This window comes from Diabrotica undecimpunctata, chromosome 7 (genome assembly GCF_040954645.1).
Source record: "Diabrotica undecimpunctata isolate CICGRU chromosome 7, icDiaUnde3, whole genome shotgun sequence".
NCBI classification, from domain to species: domain Eukaryota; kingdom Metazoa; phylum Arthropoda; class Insecta; order Coleoptera; family Chrysomelidae; genus Diabrotica; species Diabrotica undecimpunctata.
In genome coordinates, this window is record NC_092809.1 from 118,870,263 (window position 1) to 118,885,025 (window position 14,763).

The 14,763-nt window shown below is 33.0% G+C and overlaps 1 protein-coding gene across 1 annotated transcript in view; it reads right to left on the reverse strand.

Moving 5' to 3' along the window:
* Nucleotides 1-14,763, reverse strand: part of LOC140446947 (uncharacterized) — a 100,720-nt gene that overhangs the window by 11,814 nt on the left and 74,143 nt on the right. The window contains exons 2-3 of the mRNA XM_072539541.1: nt 13,792-13,898; nt 13,613-13,729 (exon numbers count right to left, since the gene is read on the reverse strand). Of these exons, the coding sequence (XP_072395642.1) occupies nt 13,613-13,729; nt 13,792-13,896 (222 nt within the window). The 5' untranslated portion in view covers nt 13,897-13,898. The remainder of the gene's footprint in view (nt 1-13,612; nt 13,730-13,791; nt 13,899-14,763) is intronic.

A 14,763-nucleotide genomic window follows, 5' to 3' on the forward strand; every position in this document is an offset into this window, starting at 1 on the left:
AGTTAATTTATTTTTTAAATCAAATACGCTGTTCATGACATATATGCATGTTTTTTTTATATCAAATTAAAGATAATTTTTTTAATATGAAGGTATAGGGTTGCCTGAGAAAAAATGGTTACAAATTAGAATTGCCAGCTGTTAAAAACGCGAGGTATCAAGGATAAAGTTAAAGAAAACTAGCGCACAACACCACTGGTTTGATATGTCGAGTGTCAGTTGTGTGAATTTTTAAAGCATACGTTGATAGATAATGTTAATAATAAACATATTAAAAACATATACTTAAAAATATACTTTTTCATTTTTCTAAAATGCAGATTTTACTTTAATCAACGTAGTAACAGTGTAACGAGCTTTAAAACTTGGCCAAAATTGTTTATATATTCCTCCTAGTGGCATAATGCAATAATAACCATAATTCACAAAAAAGGTGACATTTCAGACCTAAAGAACTACAGACCTATTAGTTTGCTCTCCCATACATACAAACTATTCATGAAGATAATAACAAAACGGCTTGTGAACATACTGGATAGTTAACCAACCTTGTTAACAGGCTGGGTTCCGCTCCAGATACGGAACAAATGATCATCTACAAGTTATAAAAACTCTAATAGAAAAGTATACAGAGTATAACAAGCCTATCTTTCTTATATTCGTAGATTATAAAAAGGCGGTTGATACTATAGATCGTCATAAAATGCTTCGAGCATTGGCTAAAAGTATTTACGAAACTGGTACAGCCTGTGTCCGCCTTCATGAAGATACCAAGAAATTTCGAATAGAACGTGGAATAAGACAGGGTGATACTATCTCCCCTAAATTGTTTACAGCTGTTCTTGAATATATGTTCAAGCAAATGGCACGAGAGGATAACATGGGAATTAATATAAATGGGGAAGATCTGAACCACCTAAGATTTGCCGATGACATTGTTTTAATATCTGATAGAGTTGATAAAGCTATAAAAATGCTGCACACGCTCTATAAAGTGTCAAAAACAATTGGTCTTAAAATTAACACCTCAAAGACAAAATTTATGACCAACCTTGTATTCAGCGGTAAAATTCAGATTGAGAGCCATAGCTCAGGCCATTATTCATACTGTTGTTTCTATGATCAACTATATCAAAACTCGTCCAGTGAAATCAAGGATGTTTGAAAAACTTTGTAAAGACATGGGCGCAGATCATAAAGTCTTGTTATTTCATAGTAAAATTCGTTGGCTTTCGAAAGGAAAAATACTAAACAGAGCTTTAGAACTTAAAGATGAACTACTCGAATTTTTTAAAACAAAAGATGGCCAAAGTGGTTTTTGTAAAAATCTTAAAAACCTTCGTTGATGTGCTAAGTTGGCTTGCCTTTCTGACATTTTTAATAAGCTAAATTCTTTGAATGCAACTATGCAAGGACCAACTATGAAAGGAAACCATAATATTATCAACTGATAAAATAAGTGCGTTCTCCAAAAAACTTACATTCTGGAACTCAGTTATAGAAAAAAAACGAAGAAAAACGATTTGACTGCTTTTCCCGAAACCTCTATAAGTTTAATTAATTTGAAATCTGAAGAACAGAACTCTACTAAAGGAGAGCATGAAAGAGCACGTATGTAAGTTGCAAGAAGGGATAACTAAATACAAAAAGAGAAATCAAACGATTTCTACTTAGCGAAACCGAATTCAAATCTTAACCACTGTGTTTCCTAAAATTTGCGAAACAAACAGCTGGATGAATTAATCGGCAAGGGAATCTAAAATTGCATTCCACAAGCCGTTCATCCTAATCAAAATTCGTAGTGAATTCGGTTTCTCGTACTTCCAACGAAGTAAATAACAAAACAGAATGACGGTATTAGATTTTTGTTTTGATAAAGTGCAGCAACAACCGTTGATACGTATTTCGACCTCCTTAAGTCTCTTCAGAACGGAATTCACTACGAATTTTGACTAGGATGAACGGCTTGTGGAATGCAATTTTAGATTCCCTTGCCGATTAATTCATCCAGCTGTTTGTTTCGCAAATTTTAGGAAACACAGTGGTTAAGATTTGAATTCGGTTTCGCTAAGTAGAAATCGTTTGATTTCTCTTTTTGTTTTTAGATGGCGTAGTTACGTCTGTATATAGTTATTTTAATAACTATTGTCTAGGACGGGAAAGATTTTTGTTTTGGTTCAGAGCAGTGGCTATACCGTTCTGAAGAGACTTAAGGAGGTCGAAATACGTATCAACGGTTGTTGCTGCACTTTATCAAAACAAAAATCTAATACCGTCATTCTGTTTTGTTATTTACTTCGTTGGAAGTACGAGAAACTGAATTCACTACGAATTTTGACTAGGATAAACGGCTTGTGGAATGCAATTTTAGATTCCCTTGCCGATTAATTCATCCAGCTGTTTGTTTCGCAAATTTTAGGAAACACAGTGGTTAAGATTTGAATTCGGTTTCGCTAAGTAGAAATCGTTTGATTTCTCTTTTTGTTTTTAGATGGCGTAGTTACGTCTGTATATAGTTATTTTAATAACTATTGTCTAGGACGGGAAAGATTTTTGTTTTGGTTCAGAGCAGTGGCTATACCGTTCTGAAGAGATTTAAGGAGGTCGAAATACGTATCAACGGTTGTTGCTGCACTTTATCAAAACAAAAATCTAATACCGTCATTCTGTGATAACTAAATACTTTCCCTCTGTCTTGAGTGCTAACTGTGAATGGTTGATTGCATTTGAGAAGAACAACGTAAGCAAGGCATAATTAAGCTATTCTGAAAAGGAACAACTTATTGAAGTGTATTCTGACACAGTTTTAAAATCAAAATTTAGAGAAGTAGCTCCGGATGTTTTTTGGATTTCAGTTAAGAATGAATAACCAGAATTAGCAAAGAAAGCAGTATCTCTTTTACTGCCGTTTTTGATCTCGTACTTATGTGAATCTCCATTTTTTGGGATGAAAAATATAAAATCTAGCTACCGGTCTCGACTACTTGATGTGGACAACGAGAAGAGAGTGTGTCTGTCTACAATTCGTCCTCGGATAGATATACTTTGCAAAAGTCATCAGGGTCAAATTTTACACTAATTTTATGTATGCTTTCTGATTTGTTTTTTGCTTGTTATGTTCTAACGAAATAAAAAATAATATGTTTAATATATTCATCTGTACTTACCTACCACTAGAAAAAATTTGTACATATAAGGGTGTCGCGAATCTATAAGGAGTATGTTAGTGCGTCGCCGAGTAAAAAAGGTTGAGAACCGCTGTTCTAAACAATAATAATGACAGTAATATTATTTGAAAGACAGTTGTATTGGACCTACAATTTTAATAAATAATTCGGTCTGTTGGTTAGTTATTTAGATTAGTTTTTTCATTCTAGCATGTGCATTCTAATTGTATTATAAATTACAAGTACCTACACTTTTTAAGTTTTTTTAAAAATGTTCGTCCTTTAGTAACAGCTACCATAATAGGAGATATACCCGTACAAAAAGCTTCTTTAATTACGTCATGAACTACTGCAGTTGACGACAAAAATTGGCAACGAATACAAAGGTTGTTCATTAAAATTTTATAACCGTACCGGATTGCCAACAGATTGTTGCCAACTGAGGACAACAATTTACAAAGAACTTCGAGACATTTTTATGCCAATAACTGGACATAATTCTCGCGTTTCCTGCACTATTAAAAATCTGCATTCACTGCGAGTGTGAGAAAGAAAGAAATTTCAGAACGGAAAATGGCGTGTCACCGCCTTGTTGTGAAACCCTGCACGAACCACCGATTTATATACGTGTATCATAATATGGCGATGTTTGTAAGTCAAGGCCTTTAAAATCCATATTAGCCCATGAAAACTGCTGAAACCTTATTAAACGAAGTCATTGCAAAGTAATTGTCTGAAAACCGCAAAGATGGTTAAAATAGAACAACTAATTGTGTGATATATTTTCCGCGCAATGTATTTTCCAAGACAAACAAATTCGCAAGAGAAACGATTGTTTGTTTCTAATTAAAAAAATCTATCGGGTCCGAGTAACTGTTTACTGGAAATAAAACAAAAGTGAATAAAGTAATTATAAATAAATAAGTTAAAATTACATTATAACTGCTGTCGTGAAAATAAAATTAAAAAGAATTAAACCCAGAAGGCAAGAACCAAAAATTAATATAAGAATGAAAATATGAAATAAAAAAGAAATTAAAAAATATTGTGAATGTCAATATGCAAAAAACAGTAAGCTCAAGAAAGTTTGACACAACCCAACAGGTCAGACGCTAAAAAATAATAGATGACAGAAGAAATACTACCACAGACAGAAGAATATAAAGGAAAATATTTACAAAAGTATAGAGAGATACAAAGAAATTAAGGAAAAAAGCAAAACAGCTAAGGAATTGTATTTGATGAAACAATTTAAAGAGATAGAAATACTAGAAACGAAATATAATATGAGAAATATGCACAAAAAATAGGAGAAGTGACTGCAATTGGTCAAAAAAGTCAACAACGATACATAAAAAGGTATATATATATATATATATATATATATATATATATATATATATATATATATATATATATATATATATATATATATATATATATATATATATATATATATATATATATATATTCGGTTTTTTATAACGTCTTACGACGTTGTCCGGCTCCCAAACGCCACTGTATTCTGTCTTGAGTTAGGTTTTCGTCCAGATTTCGAGCGCTAATCGCTTTCCTAACTCCCAGGTTCCAGCTCTGTGGTGGTCTTCCTCGTTTCCTCTTCTCTGGGGGTTGCCACATCATCGTTTTTTTAGGCAATCTTTCGTCCCCCATTCGGCTCACATGCCCATACCATATGAGCTGTTTTCTCTCAATATCCTCAACTATAGTGCCCTCTATACCCATTTGTTGTTTTATCACTTCATTCCGTATTCTGTCGGCTCTTGATATTCTCATCGATCTTCTGATGGCATCCATTTCCGTGGCTTCGACCTTTTTCTTATATTTTTCGGTTATTCTCCATGTCTCAGCTCCATAAAGTAGGCTAGTTTTAACCATTGTCTCATAGATGTTCCATTTTCTTTTCTTTGATATTTCTTTACTCCATAGAATTCCGTTCATATAAACATAAAAAGGTACTTTTAATAGATTTTCCCAAGAAATTAAGAAGATGGGAGAAGTAAGTTAGAGAACTTTTCCAATATGAAAGAGGTAAAATGCATGAGATACAAGAATTATATCCTTTGGAGAGACAGAAGATCACGATAGATGAAATCAAATATGCTATCAACACTCTAAAGATAATAAAGCAGCTGGATTAGACGAAATACCAGTAGAACAGATAAAACTATTGGAAAAGGATAACTTGAAAGTATTGGCAGATTTGTTCAACACGGTGTACGACACCGGAATAGTACCGCAATAGTGGCTGAAGTCAGCGTTTATAATCATCCCTAAAAACAAACAACGAAAGAGTGCTCTGACTATCGAACACTGAGCCTCATGAGTCCTACTTTAAAAGTACTGCTTGAAGTAATACCAAAGAATATAGACGCATATACGCGTAGAAGGATCATTTACTGTCACTTTTTAGTCTCGGTAAAGGTTATACACATGTTATAGAAAAGAATTTAAAGAGAAGTTGATTAATATTTTAGTTCCTTATTTATACCACTAGGGAGCGGTCATTTCAGCGCTATTACTGCTTCTAAAATATGAAAGAGTGGGGCAACAAATGCAACTTTATTATTTATAGAATAGCAATAATTTTTTGTATTTTATAAAATTAGAGATTAAATCCTACTCATGCACCATTTTTTTTGAAGAAAATAAAATATTATATTAACTTTTAATAACTGAATCTTTTTAGAAAAAATGTTGTGATTCAAATTTTTAATTTAAATATGTACAAATCTACAAATAATATAATTAAAACTATCTTCTTATAAACTATAAATAAAATTAATTAAAACCCAAACCAGGAGAGAAAACCCAAAAAATTGTAAGGTGTTTCGATCAAAAAACAATTCCTGATCTCGTTAGTATATACGCTAGAATTGTTTTTTAGCACATACACCAAAGAATTATTTTTTACAATTTGAAAATTCGAAACTGTGAAGTATAATTTTGGATTTTTAAATTTAAAACATAAATAAGAAAGTCTCAAATAACGTCTCTCTAGAGCTCAACAAAGGAAGATGAGGAAAAAGGGAAAAATGGCTTGTAGGAAATTGACCATAGCAAATACCAAGAAAACCAAATCTGCAACATTCGATAATACAAAGAAACTTCCGAAGAAGACCATCATCCCACTCGCAACAGAGTTACCGAGAAACCAAGGGGCTCTAACGAGCAGACTAGGTCATAAAGTACCGTGACAAAACTATTCAGAATGGTGTTAGCACACAGACACCATCCTGATACTCAACTAGATGGGGCTCAAGCAGATTTGATCATTAACAAACTGGAAACTATTCATGAAAAGTTACTGTTAAATATTTCAAAAATAATTCAGGTTGTTATTAAGGTAATTAAGATAATATTTGTTATTAAAAGATTATGGATGAAAAGTTTCGGCGAAATGGAAAATTTTAAAATTTAGTAGAAAGTTTTATGGTATACTTTTTTAAACAGGACAATTATTGTTCAATGAAATTTTTGGTTGAATATATTATGAAAATTTTTTGCAATGATTAGTAATTTTTTGAGCAGGAAAACAGTATAATAAAAAGTTAGGTGACGGTTTATCGTTGTGTTGGAACAAAACTATTTTTAATTCAAAGTTTTAAAATTTTATTTAAATGTAATAAAAAAATAAATACTTTTAATATTGAAAATTTTATACCTTTGTTTTAAAAATAAAATTTAACAATTTAATATATTAAAAATAATGATTTTATTGTGTTTTGAAACAACATATATGTTAACCAAGCTCTTCCAACCTTTTTTTGATATTGATATCCAAGCAAATTTGATATTTTTGATAATAACTTTGCTGTCACAAACTTAGTGCCATTTTCTGCCCGATGTCTACTTATTTAATTATCCAGAAAGCCAGTCAATCATAAACATCATTCAGACGTATAAGCCTACCGCCCATAAACCCATGGTAGAGCTAGAAGCGTGGCACGCTGAACTAGAAAAACTTATAAAGATGACCAAAAAACGAGACTTAATTTTTATCTTAGGAAACCGTAGCTTTCAGGTTACCAGCCCGTTTTGGAATACTCACAGTTTATGACTCAGTTTCTTATCGCAGAGCGAATATATACGATTTTGCATAATTAATAAAAGGATTCTCTCAAGCTCTGCCGAACTACAACAGGAAAATAATAATTACGTAAAATGCATGACAGAGATTAGTGAAGAAACTTGGGTAAGACTTATGCCATCATTATCATTCTGGCTTTACAACCCTGCGTGGGTCCTAGCCTCCTCAAGAATTTCTCTCCAGTCATTCCTAACCATCGCCTTTCTCCGCCAAGCACGTATTCCCATATTTCTCATGTCTTGTTCTAGTTCTTCCTCTTGTTCTCTGACCAATGGGTCTATCAAGGAGTGTTTTTCTACCTGTGTCATTCTGTTACATCCGCATTACATGCCCTATCCACCTCAGACGTCCTATCTTAATATGTTTTACGATATCAGATTCCTGATATTCAATAAAGTTTGCATCGTCTTCTCCACACTCCATTGTCATTCACTGCTCCATAGATTCGCCTTCGTTATTTGTTTTAAAAGGTGTAGACAGTTACCCCTGAATTCGTACTCTACATTCAATTTTTTTAAGAGTTAAATTTACCAACTGATATTCCTAGCTCTTTCATTGCTTCGAACATTTCTCTTCTATTTACAAGGAGTTCTTACGTAGGCTGCTTTGTAGTCTATAAATATGTGATGAGTTTCAATGCCATGGAGTCAAAGATGGACATGGAGATGGACAAAGCGAATACTGGAATGGAGACCAAGAGATGATGCCTACCGAAGCAGAGGTCGTCCACCAACACGATGGACTGACGATCTAAAACGTTGTCATAGGAATTGGATACAAGAGGCACAAGATCGAAATAGATGGAAAATTATGAGGGAGATGTATGTCCAGCAGTGGATAAGCGAAGATTGAATGATGATCAATGCCATATTCCAGGGTTTTTTCCAAAATTTGTTTTAGGGTTGCAATCTGGTATTGCAGCCTGGTATTTTCCTACTATCCGTTCTGCATATGGTGCCATACCGTAACGTAATACTGTGGGAAATATTGTATACGCTGCATTTAGAAGCGTAATTCCTCTGTGGTTAGAGCATTCAAAGACATCCCTTTTTTGTTTATAGTGTGAAGTATTCCAATATTCCAATCATTGGGGAGTGATTTCTGTGTCCATATTTCTTTTATGAGCTGCTGTAATGTCATTATGGTATCATGACCACCTTCTTTATATAGTTCAGCTGGGAGATTATCTATTCCGGGTGATTTGATTTTGGCTAGTTTTTTAATTGCATCGTTAACTTCAAGAATCATTGGTGGTTCCTCGTAAGAAAGGTGCTGGTGGTAAGACTTATGTCCAGGTGTTAAATATGGGTATAAAAAGACGAAAAACGTGCTTATAAGTTTGTTTGGAATATAATATCAATAGCTTGATTATATAAATACTATATACAAATTCTATCGTTCGATATCTTATCTAAAGTAGGTAATAATACACTATAATATTATTATTGATAGCATAATTCATTCATTATTTAATCCAATCCAGCGATAACCAATCGATTCGCACAATTTGCAAATAATTGCTTGCAAGTGCAGGTATTGCTTTTTTATTTATTATTTTTACTCGAGCATCTAATTTATTTATACAATAAGGGTATGAGTGCAATTGCAGGTACTCACAAGGGAAATTTAAAAAAGTAAACAAGTGCAAGTTTCATACTTTCAAGAATATCATTGATTAGGTGTTTACGGGTAATGCTTTTAAATGTAAATGATTGTTGTAATATGATTTTACTACCACTAACGTGAGCATCGTTGGTTGCCTAAGGTGTAGAGTGTAGAGACAATAATTATTATTTTCAGGTCATGGTATTATTAATACGTGAGTATTTAATGTATCTTAACATAAAAGATAATAAAAAGCCTGTTTTAGAGTTTAATAATATACCAAATATTAATAAATTAACAATGATGAGGTTTTGAAGTACTATTTCTAATAACTAATGTTTAATTTTTACGACATAGTGTTATAGTCATGCAGTCTGTCACAAATAAATCTAAATTTTTGCTATATCATGTTTTTGAAAAAAGTAGTTTTAAATGTGGGATATAACTTGTTGAACTCCACTTGCACTCTTTATAAATATTTGTTTCAGAAGAACGATCTTTCTTTCCTAGGAGAAAGTCGTTAAAATGGTCCCCCTGGGTAAAATGGTCCCCTAACATATTTATTAAACAAAATTATATAAACATAATTTTCATAAAACCGCCATTTAGCTTTCTTTGTTATATTCAGTACTACTAGTGCCACTTATGTACGAAGTTGTGAAGATGTGCGAAGCGTAATAGGCATTATTAATGGTTTTTTTTACAAAAATTATTTAGCACAAGTAAGTGGCCTCGAGTTGATTTAGAGCCAGACATTTTCGGGGTCGCCACCAAATTGAGCTGGCGTATCATCATGACGTGGAAGCCATAAAAACAAAAGAAGAAGTATTTTTAACATAACCTATAAAAACACATGTAATATTGCCAATTTCGTGTTCGCAAAAGTTGTGTTTTTAGGAGTTTTAATTAAATTTAATAGAATCTTTTTAATGTTTTTTTTTGTTTATTTCATATCTGTTGCAATTTCTTTAATAATCAGAAGTCATCTCATCTCATTTACTTATGTAAATAAAGAAGTGCCAAAAATCAAAATATATTGGTAAGTGAACCAAAAGTAGACTACTTTAATCATAAGGAAGATTTCAGAAAATAATCGGTACTTTCTTTTAGGCAACAGGTTATTCGAAAAGCCTTGGTGGATGTATTACAACATTGCCCAAAGAATTGGAAACTTACTGAAAGGAGTATATTTTACAGATGGACGACCGACTATTTGGCATGACAAAGAAAAACATTTGTAAAATGGCCTACGAGCTTGCGGAGAAGAAGGGCATTAAACACAGGTTTTCTAAAAACAAAAGGACAGCTGGAACGGCTTAGTTTAGAGACTTTCTAAAGAGATATCCAGAGATTTCTTTTAGAACTCCTGAAGCGACCTCAGCTGCCGGAGTGACAGAGGCTTTAATAAAAAGGCAGTCACTAAGATTTTTTTTGCTCTTTTAGATACAATACAAAATGAAAATAACATAAATCCTATTTTAATATATAATATGGATGAGTCTGGTATCCAGACGGTCCCTAGCAAGTTACCAAAAATTTTGGCGCATAAAGGGCGGAAATATGTTGTTTTCCTAACAAGCGCCGAAAGGGGACAAAATGTTACTGTTGTTATCTGTATAAATTCTGCGAGTCAACTCATCCCTCCCACGAATCTGTATAAATGAAATCTGACACCTTTATTCTGTTCTTAAAGCATTTTCAACAACATTAACAGTGTTCAGTTGAAAATAGGGTTCTACTATTTCTTGATGGCTATCCAAGCCACAAGTCTGTCAAAGCTATAGAAAACTTCAGAGAAAATGGTATTATAATACTTTTGTTTCCTCCACGTTGCACCCACGAGATGCAGCCATTGGATGTAGCAGTATTTTCACCTCTATGGCGTATTTTACTGAGTATCCTAAGTTATTGTATGGCTTAAAAGAAACCCTGGAAAAGACGTAACTCTGTATAACATAGCTAGCTTGTTTGGAAAATCATATCGAAGAGCTGACACACTTGACAACGAACTCAGTGGATTCGAGAAAATAGGCATCTGTCCTTTTAACCTGAACTTATTCCCAGATTGGAAATTTAAACCTCCGTGTACAACTGATCCATCTATAGTAAAAAATGAAACCTTTGATCCCATCCATGAACAAAGAACTCCATCTCCACAAAGAGATACTTCTTCGCTTTCAAGTACTTTACCTATAAGGAAAAGAAAAATTCGTGATATATCTTGATCAGACGAATCGTCAGAGGAGTGGGAAGCAAGTGGACAATCTTTATATAATATCAGCCTTTTTGGAAATAGTCCAGGAGGATTATGGGAAAATGAAACTTTAGTCACTGCAGCTTCAAATCCGGAAGTTGATGCTGCAAACCATAATGTTGATATTACAAGCTCTGCATTTGGTACATCAATCCCAATTTCCGAAGTCAGTTGTTCAGAACAAAAGAGTGGCGTTAGAAGAAATCAAATTCCATCATCGCTGAACGATACTTTTGTAACTCCATAGGATATATCTCCACTAACTCAGAAACCTTCTCAGGCAAGAAGTTCAAGACCTTCGTAAGGATCAACTGTTTTCACATCCACACCAAATTATCTTTTGATGAGAGCAAAACAAAAAGCACCCAAGGAGGTTTGGATTAAGTGTAATCTGTACAATAAATGGTATCATTTATTGTGTGCAGGTGTAACAGGAAAGCAGAAATTGTATATTTGCGATGTTTGTAAATAGAAATGTAAAAATTAGGTACTTTTTTTGTACAAAACAACTACAGGGGACACTTAACCTCATGGACAAGGTTATTTTACCCTAATCATGGTGTAAAACGGTCTCTTTAGAGCTTTTCAAAAATAATGTTATATTTCTTGTCAGTGTATACTTAGATATAATTTTTTCAAAGAAATATATTCTGCTATACCACAGTTATTATATGATTAAACTGTACTGAATTATCTCGTTTTTTGTTATTTCTAGCCTAAAAAAATGTTAGAAAGACCATTTTGCCTTACTCTCCCCTATGTTTTAATTTGAGAAGCCCAATTTTTTATTATTTAGAGTCTACTCATTTATATCCTGTACATTACATCTTGTTCTAATCTCGTCACTCCTCGGTCGGTCTCTCAGTGTGTTTCCTCTGAGTATTCTCATTTCTGCTGTTTCCAGTAACCTCTGTGTTTTGACTGTGTTGAATATTATTTCTGATGCGTCTGGCATTATTGGTTTTATACTGGCCTTATAGATCCTTGATTTCATCTCATAGTTACCTAATGTATCGGTTACGCCATAATACTGTTACGCATTCTGCTAATCTGTTTGCTCTTGTACTTGATCTCTTACTTCTTTTTCAAAGTCTCCACAGCTGGACAGTGTATATCCAATTTGGATAGAGGCTCCTTGATTATAATATAAATATTTTAACAGTCTTATATCGTAGTGGCCAAGTTCTGCTGCCCACAGGCAATCGATAAGTATATCATATTGTACTCAGTTGAATTCCTTCTCGAAATCTTCGTAGACATTTTACAATCCAACACAAAATTTTGTGGAAGTTTTGAAAACAAAATTTCAGTGTTTTATTGTTACATAAAATGAATTTCCATCTAGTAACGGTCGAATCCATCGATTATTCAAATGTTATAAACAGTGACTCTAACCAGTCATCTGGTATTTTTCCTGTGTTATAAATTTTGTTAAAAAAAGTGGTTAAGTAGGTAATATTTTTCTCCAAAAGTTTAAGTAGATCAGCAGGGATTTGATCTGGTATTTTTATTGCAATAGGTACCTTTAAGTCAACTCCGTTCAGTCCGGGAGCAAAAGGTGTATGTAACATTTCGATGTAATATGCCGGACGCTTTACTTAACAATATATTAAATTTATAAATTTACACATATGTAAACCAGTGGCTCCCCCAGGGGGGTTTGGGGAGTTAACCCCCAGGGCACTATTCCGATACTGTTACTCACAAATTTTAAGGACTCAAAATGAAGATAGCATAAAAAAATCGGTGCCGAACCAAATAGCCCCCTTGCTACTGATGTAAATTATAAGGAGGTGTTTCGTTTTGGTAGTTTATTTTTATCTTATGTTTATAGGTTTCACTTTAATACATAGACATATTCATTAACTCATTTTATTATGGCTGGCATCGGGCACTGGGGTTCCGCGAAGCACGCTTTGAGTAACGCTGCCCAGGCAATATCTAAAAGAAATGGTTATTGATGTAATTTCGTTACCTTTTCTTTTAACGAACAATCCTTGCTAAATACTTTTAGATGCTATAGAATGTTAATTATTATAAATTATTTTGACCAAAGCAGAATCGTAAGATTGTTTTTTGACTTTTCCCCGTATAATAAACATTTTAGAAGCAGCAAAGAAGATCGCTGACTAAATGTTCTCTAATAATTAAGTTCTCAATTAATAAAAACTTAATTCCTGATAATATTAATAATTGGGATGAAATGACTATGATATAATTTATTTGTCTAAAAGATCGTGGAGTCGATTTTGGTTTCTAAAGAATGAATGCGTTTTATTCTATGTAAACGCAAGGAGGCAAGTAACCCTTTAAATGCCTTTCATGTCTACTCGAATACCAAGCTAGATCGCGTAGGGTACTTTTTATGTCGCTATCAAAACTCAAATATTATTAGAATTACTGTTGTTACATACAATCGTCCGCTTGTAATAAAGAGAGACTGTACCTACTATTCTAATTTTAAATGATATCACTCACCGTTAGGGTCATTCCTGGAAAATGTAAAATCACAGCCTGTTCCGGCCACGTTTTCGTGACGTAAAAATGAAAATCCCAAACCCGATCTTTAAGATAAGTCTTCAGCGTCTGATGAAACTGAAATTATCATTAACGCATTTATATTTTTATTCGTTAATGAAGCAGTATTATTTGCTTACCTTAATAGAATCCGGTAAATAATTAGCCAGGAAGTCAATTATATCTGGAAGCTCTGATTCGTCTACCAACTTGAAATTTTTTCCCTCTGATAGGACTTCTTCCATAGCTGTAAAAAATTTATAAAATTAGGTGATATCTAAGAAAGGAAGTTTGAGTTATTTTCACAATATAAGATTGGCTATGACGATTCCCAACCTTCGTAACGGAGATGGCACTTGAAATATAAATAAAAGAAAAAAAATCTATAGAGAATATCTGTCTAAAAGACGGTAAAATAGATGCAGATCTTAAACAAACACAGAGACACTATACTATAAAAATTAAATTAAAAGCAAGCCAGCAAATCATATGCAAGTAAACCAATATAGATGTTGGAAGTAATATCTAGGGATTACCGCTCAACCACCCAACATTTACATCAAAATGTTGCTCAGTTCTAATTCAAGATAATATATTTACCTCATATGTCATTAATTTTTTTCATGTGTTTATATGTTGTGCAATAACTACCCAATAATTAAACAGGGCCTACAATTAATAAAGTAATTTTGAAAAATTATAGAATACTGTTTTGTTTTTCGGCACTTGTAGTTATTTCTCTGAGAAGACTCTACAACCAGCTGCTAATCGAGTTCCACATTTTTATTTTTGTTTATTTTTTAGTTATTAGGGATTGGTAAGGGTAGGTTTGGACATCGCCCACTACTAACGAAAAATAATAGACAGTGACGATTATACAAGTAGAAAATATAGAAAGCGAAGAGAAAGAATTAACTACAAAGGAGATATTATTACAAGCACTTAAGGAACTTAAGCAGATCCTGGAGAGATGGACTAATAACGAACTGTACGAAATTTTTAAAGAATCTGCAATAAGTAAAATTGTATATACACTCAGGTGCAAAAAAATCGATCCATTCCTTATTTCTTATTTATTTGAAGTTGTATAATTTTAGAGACATTAAATTACG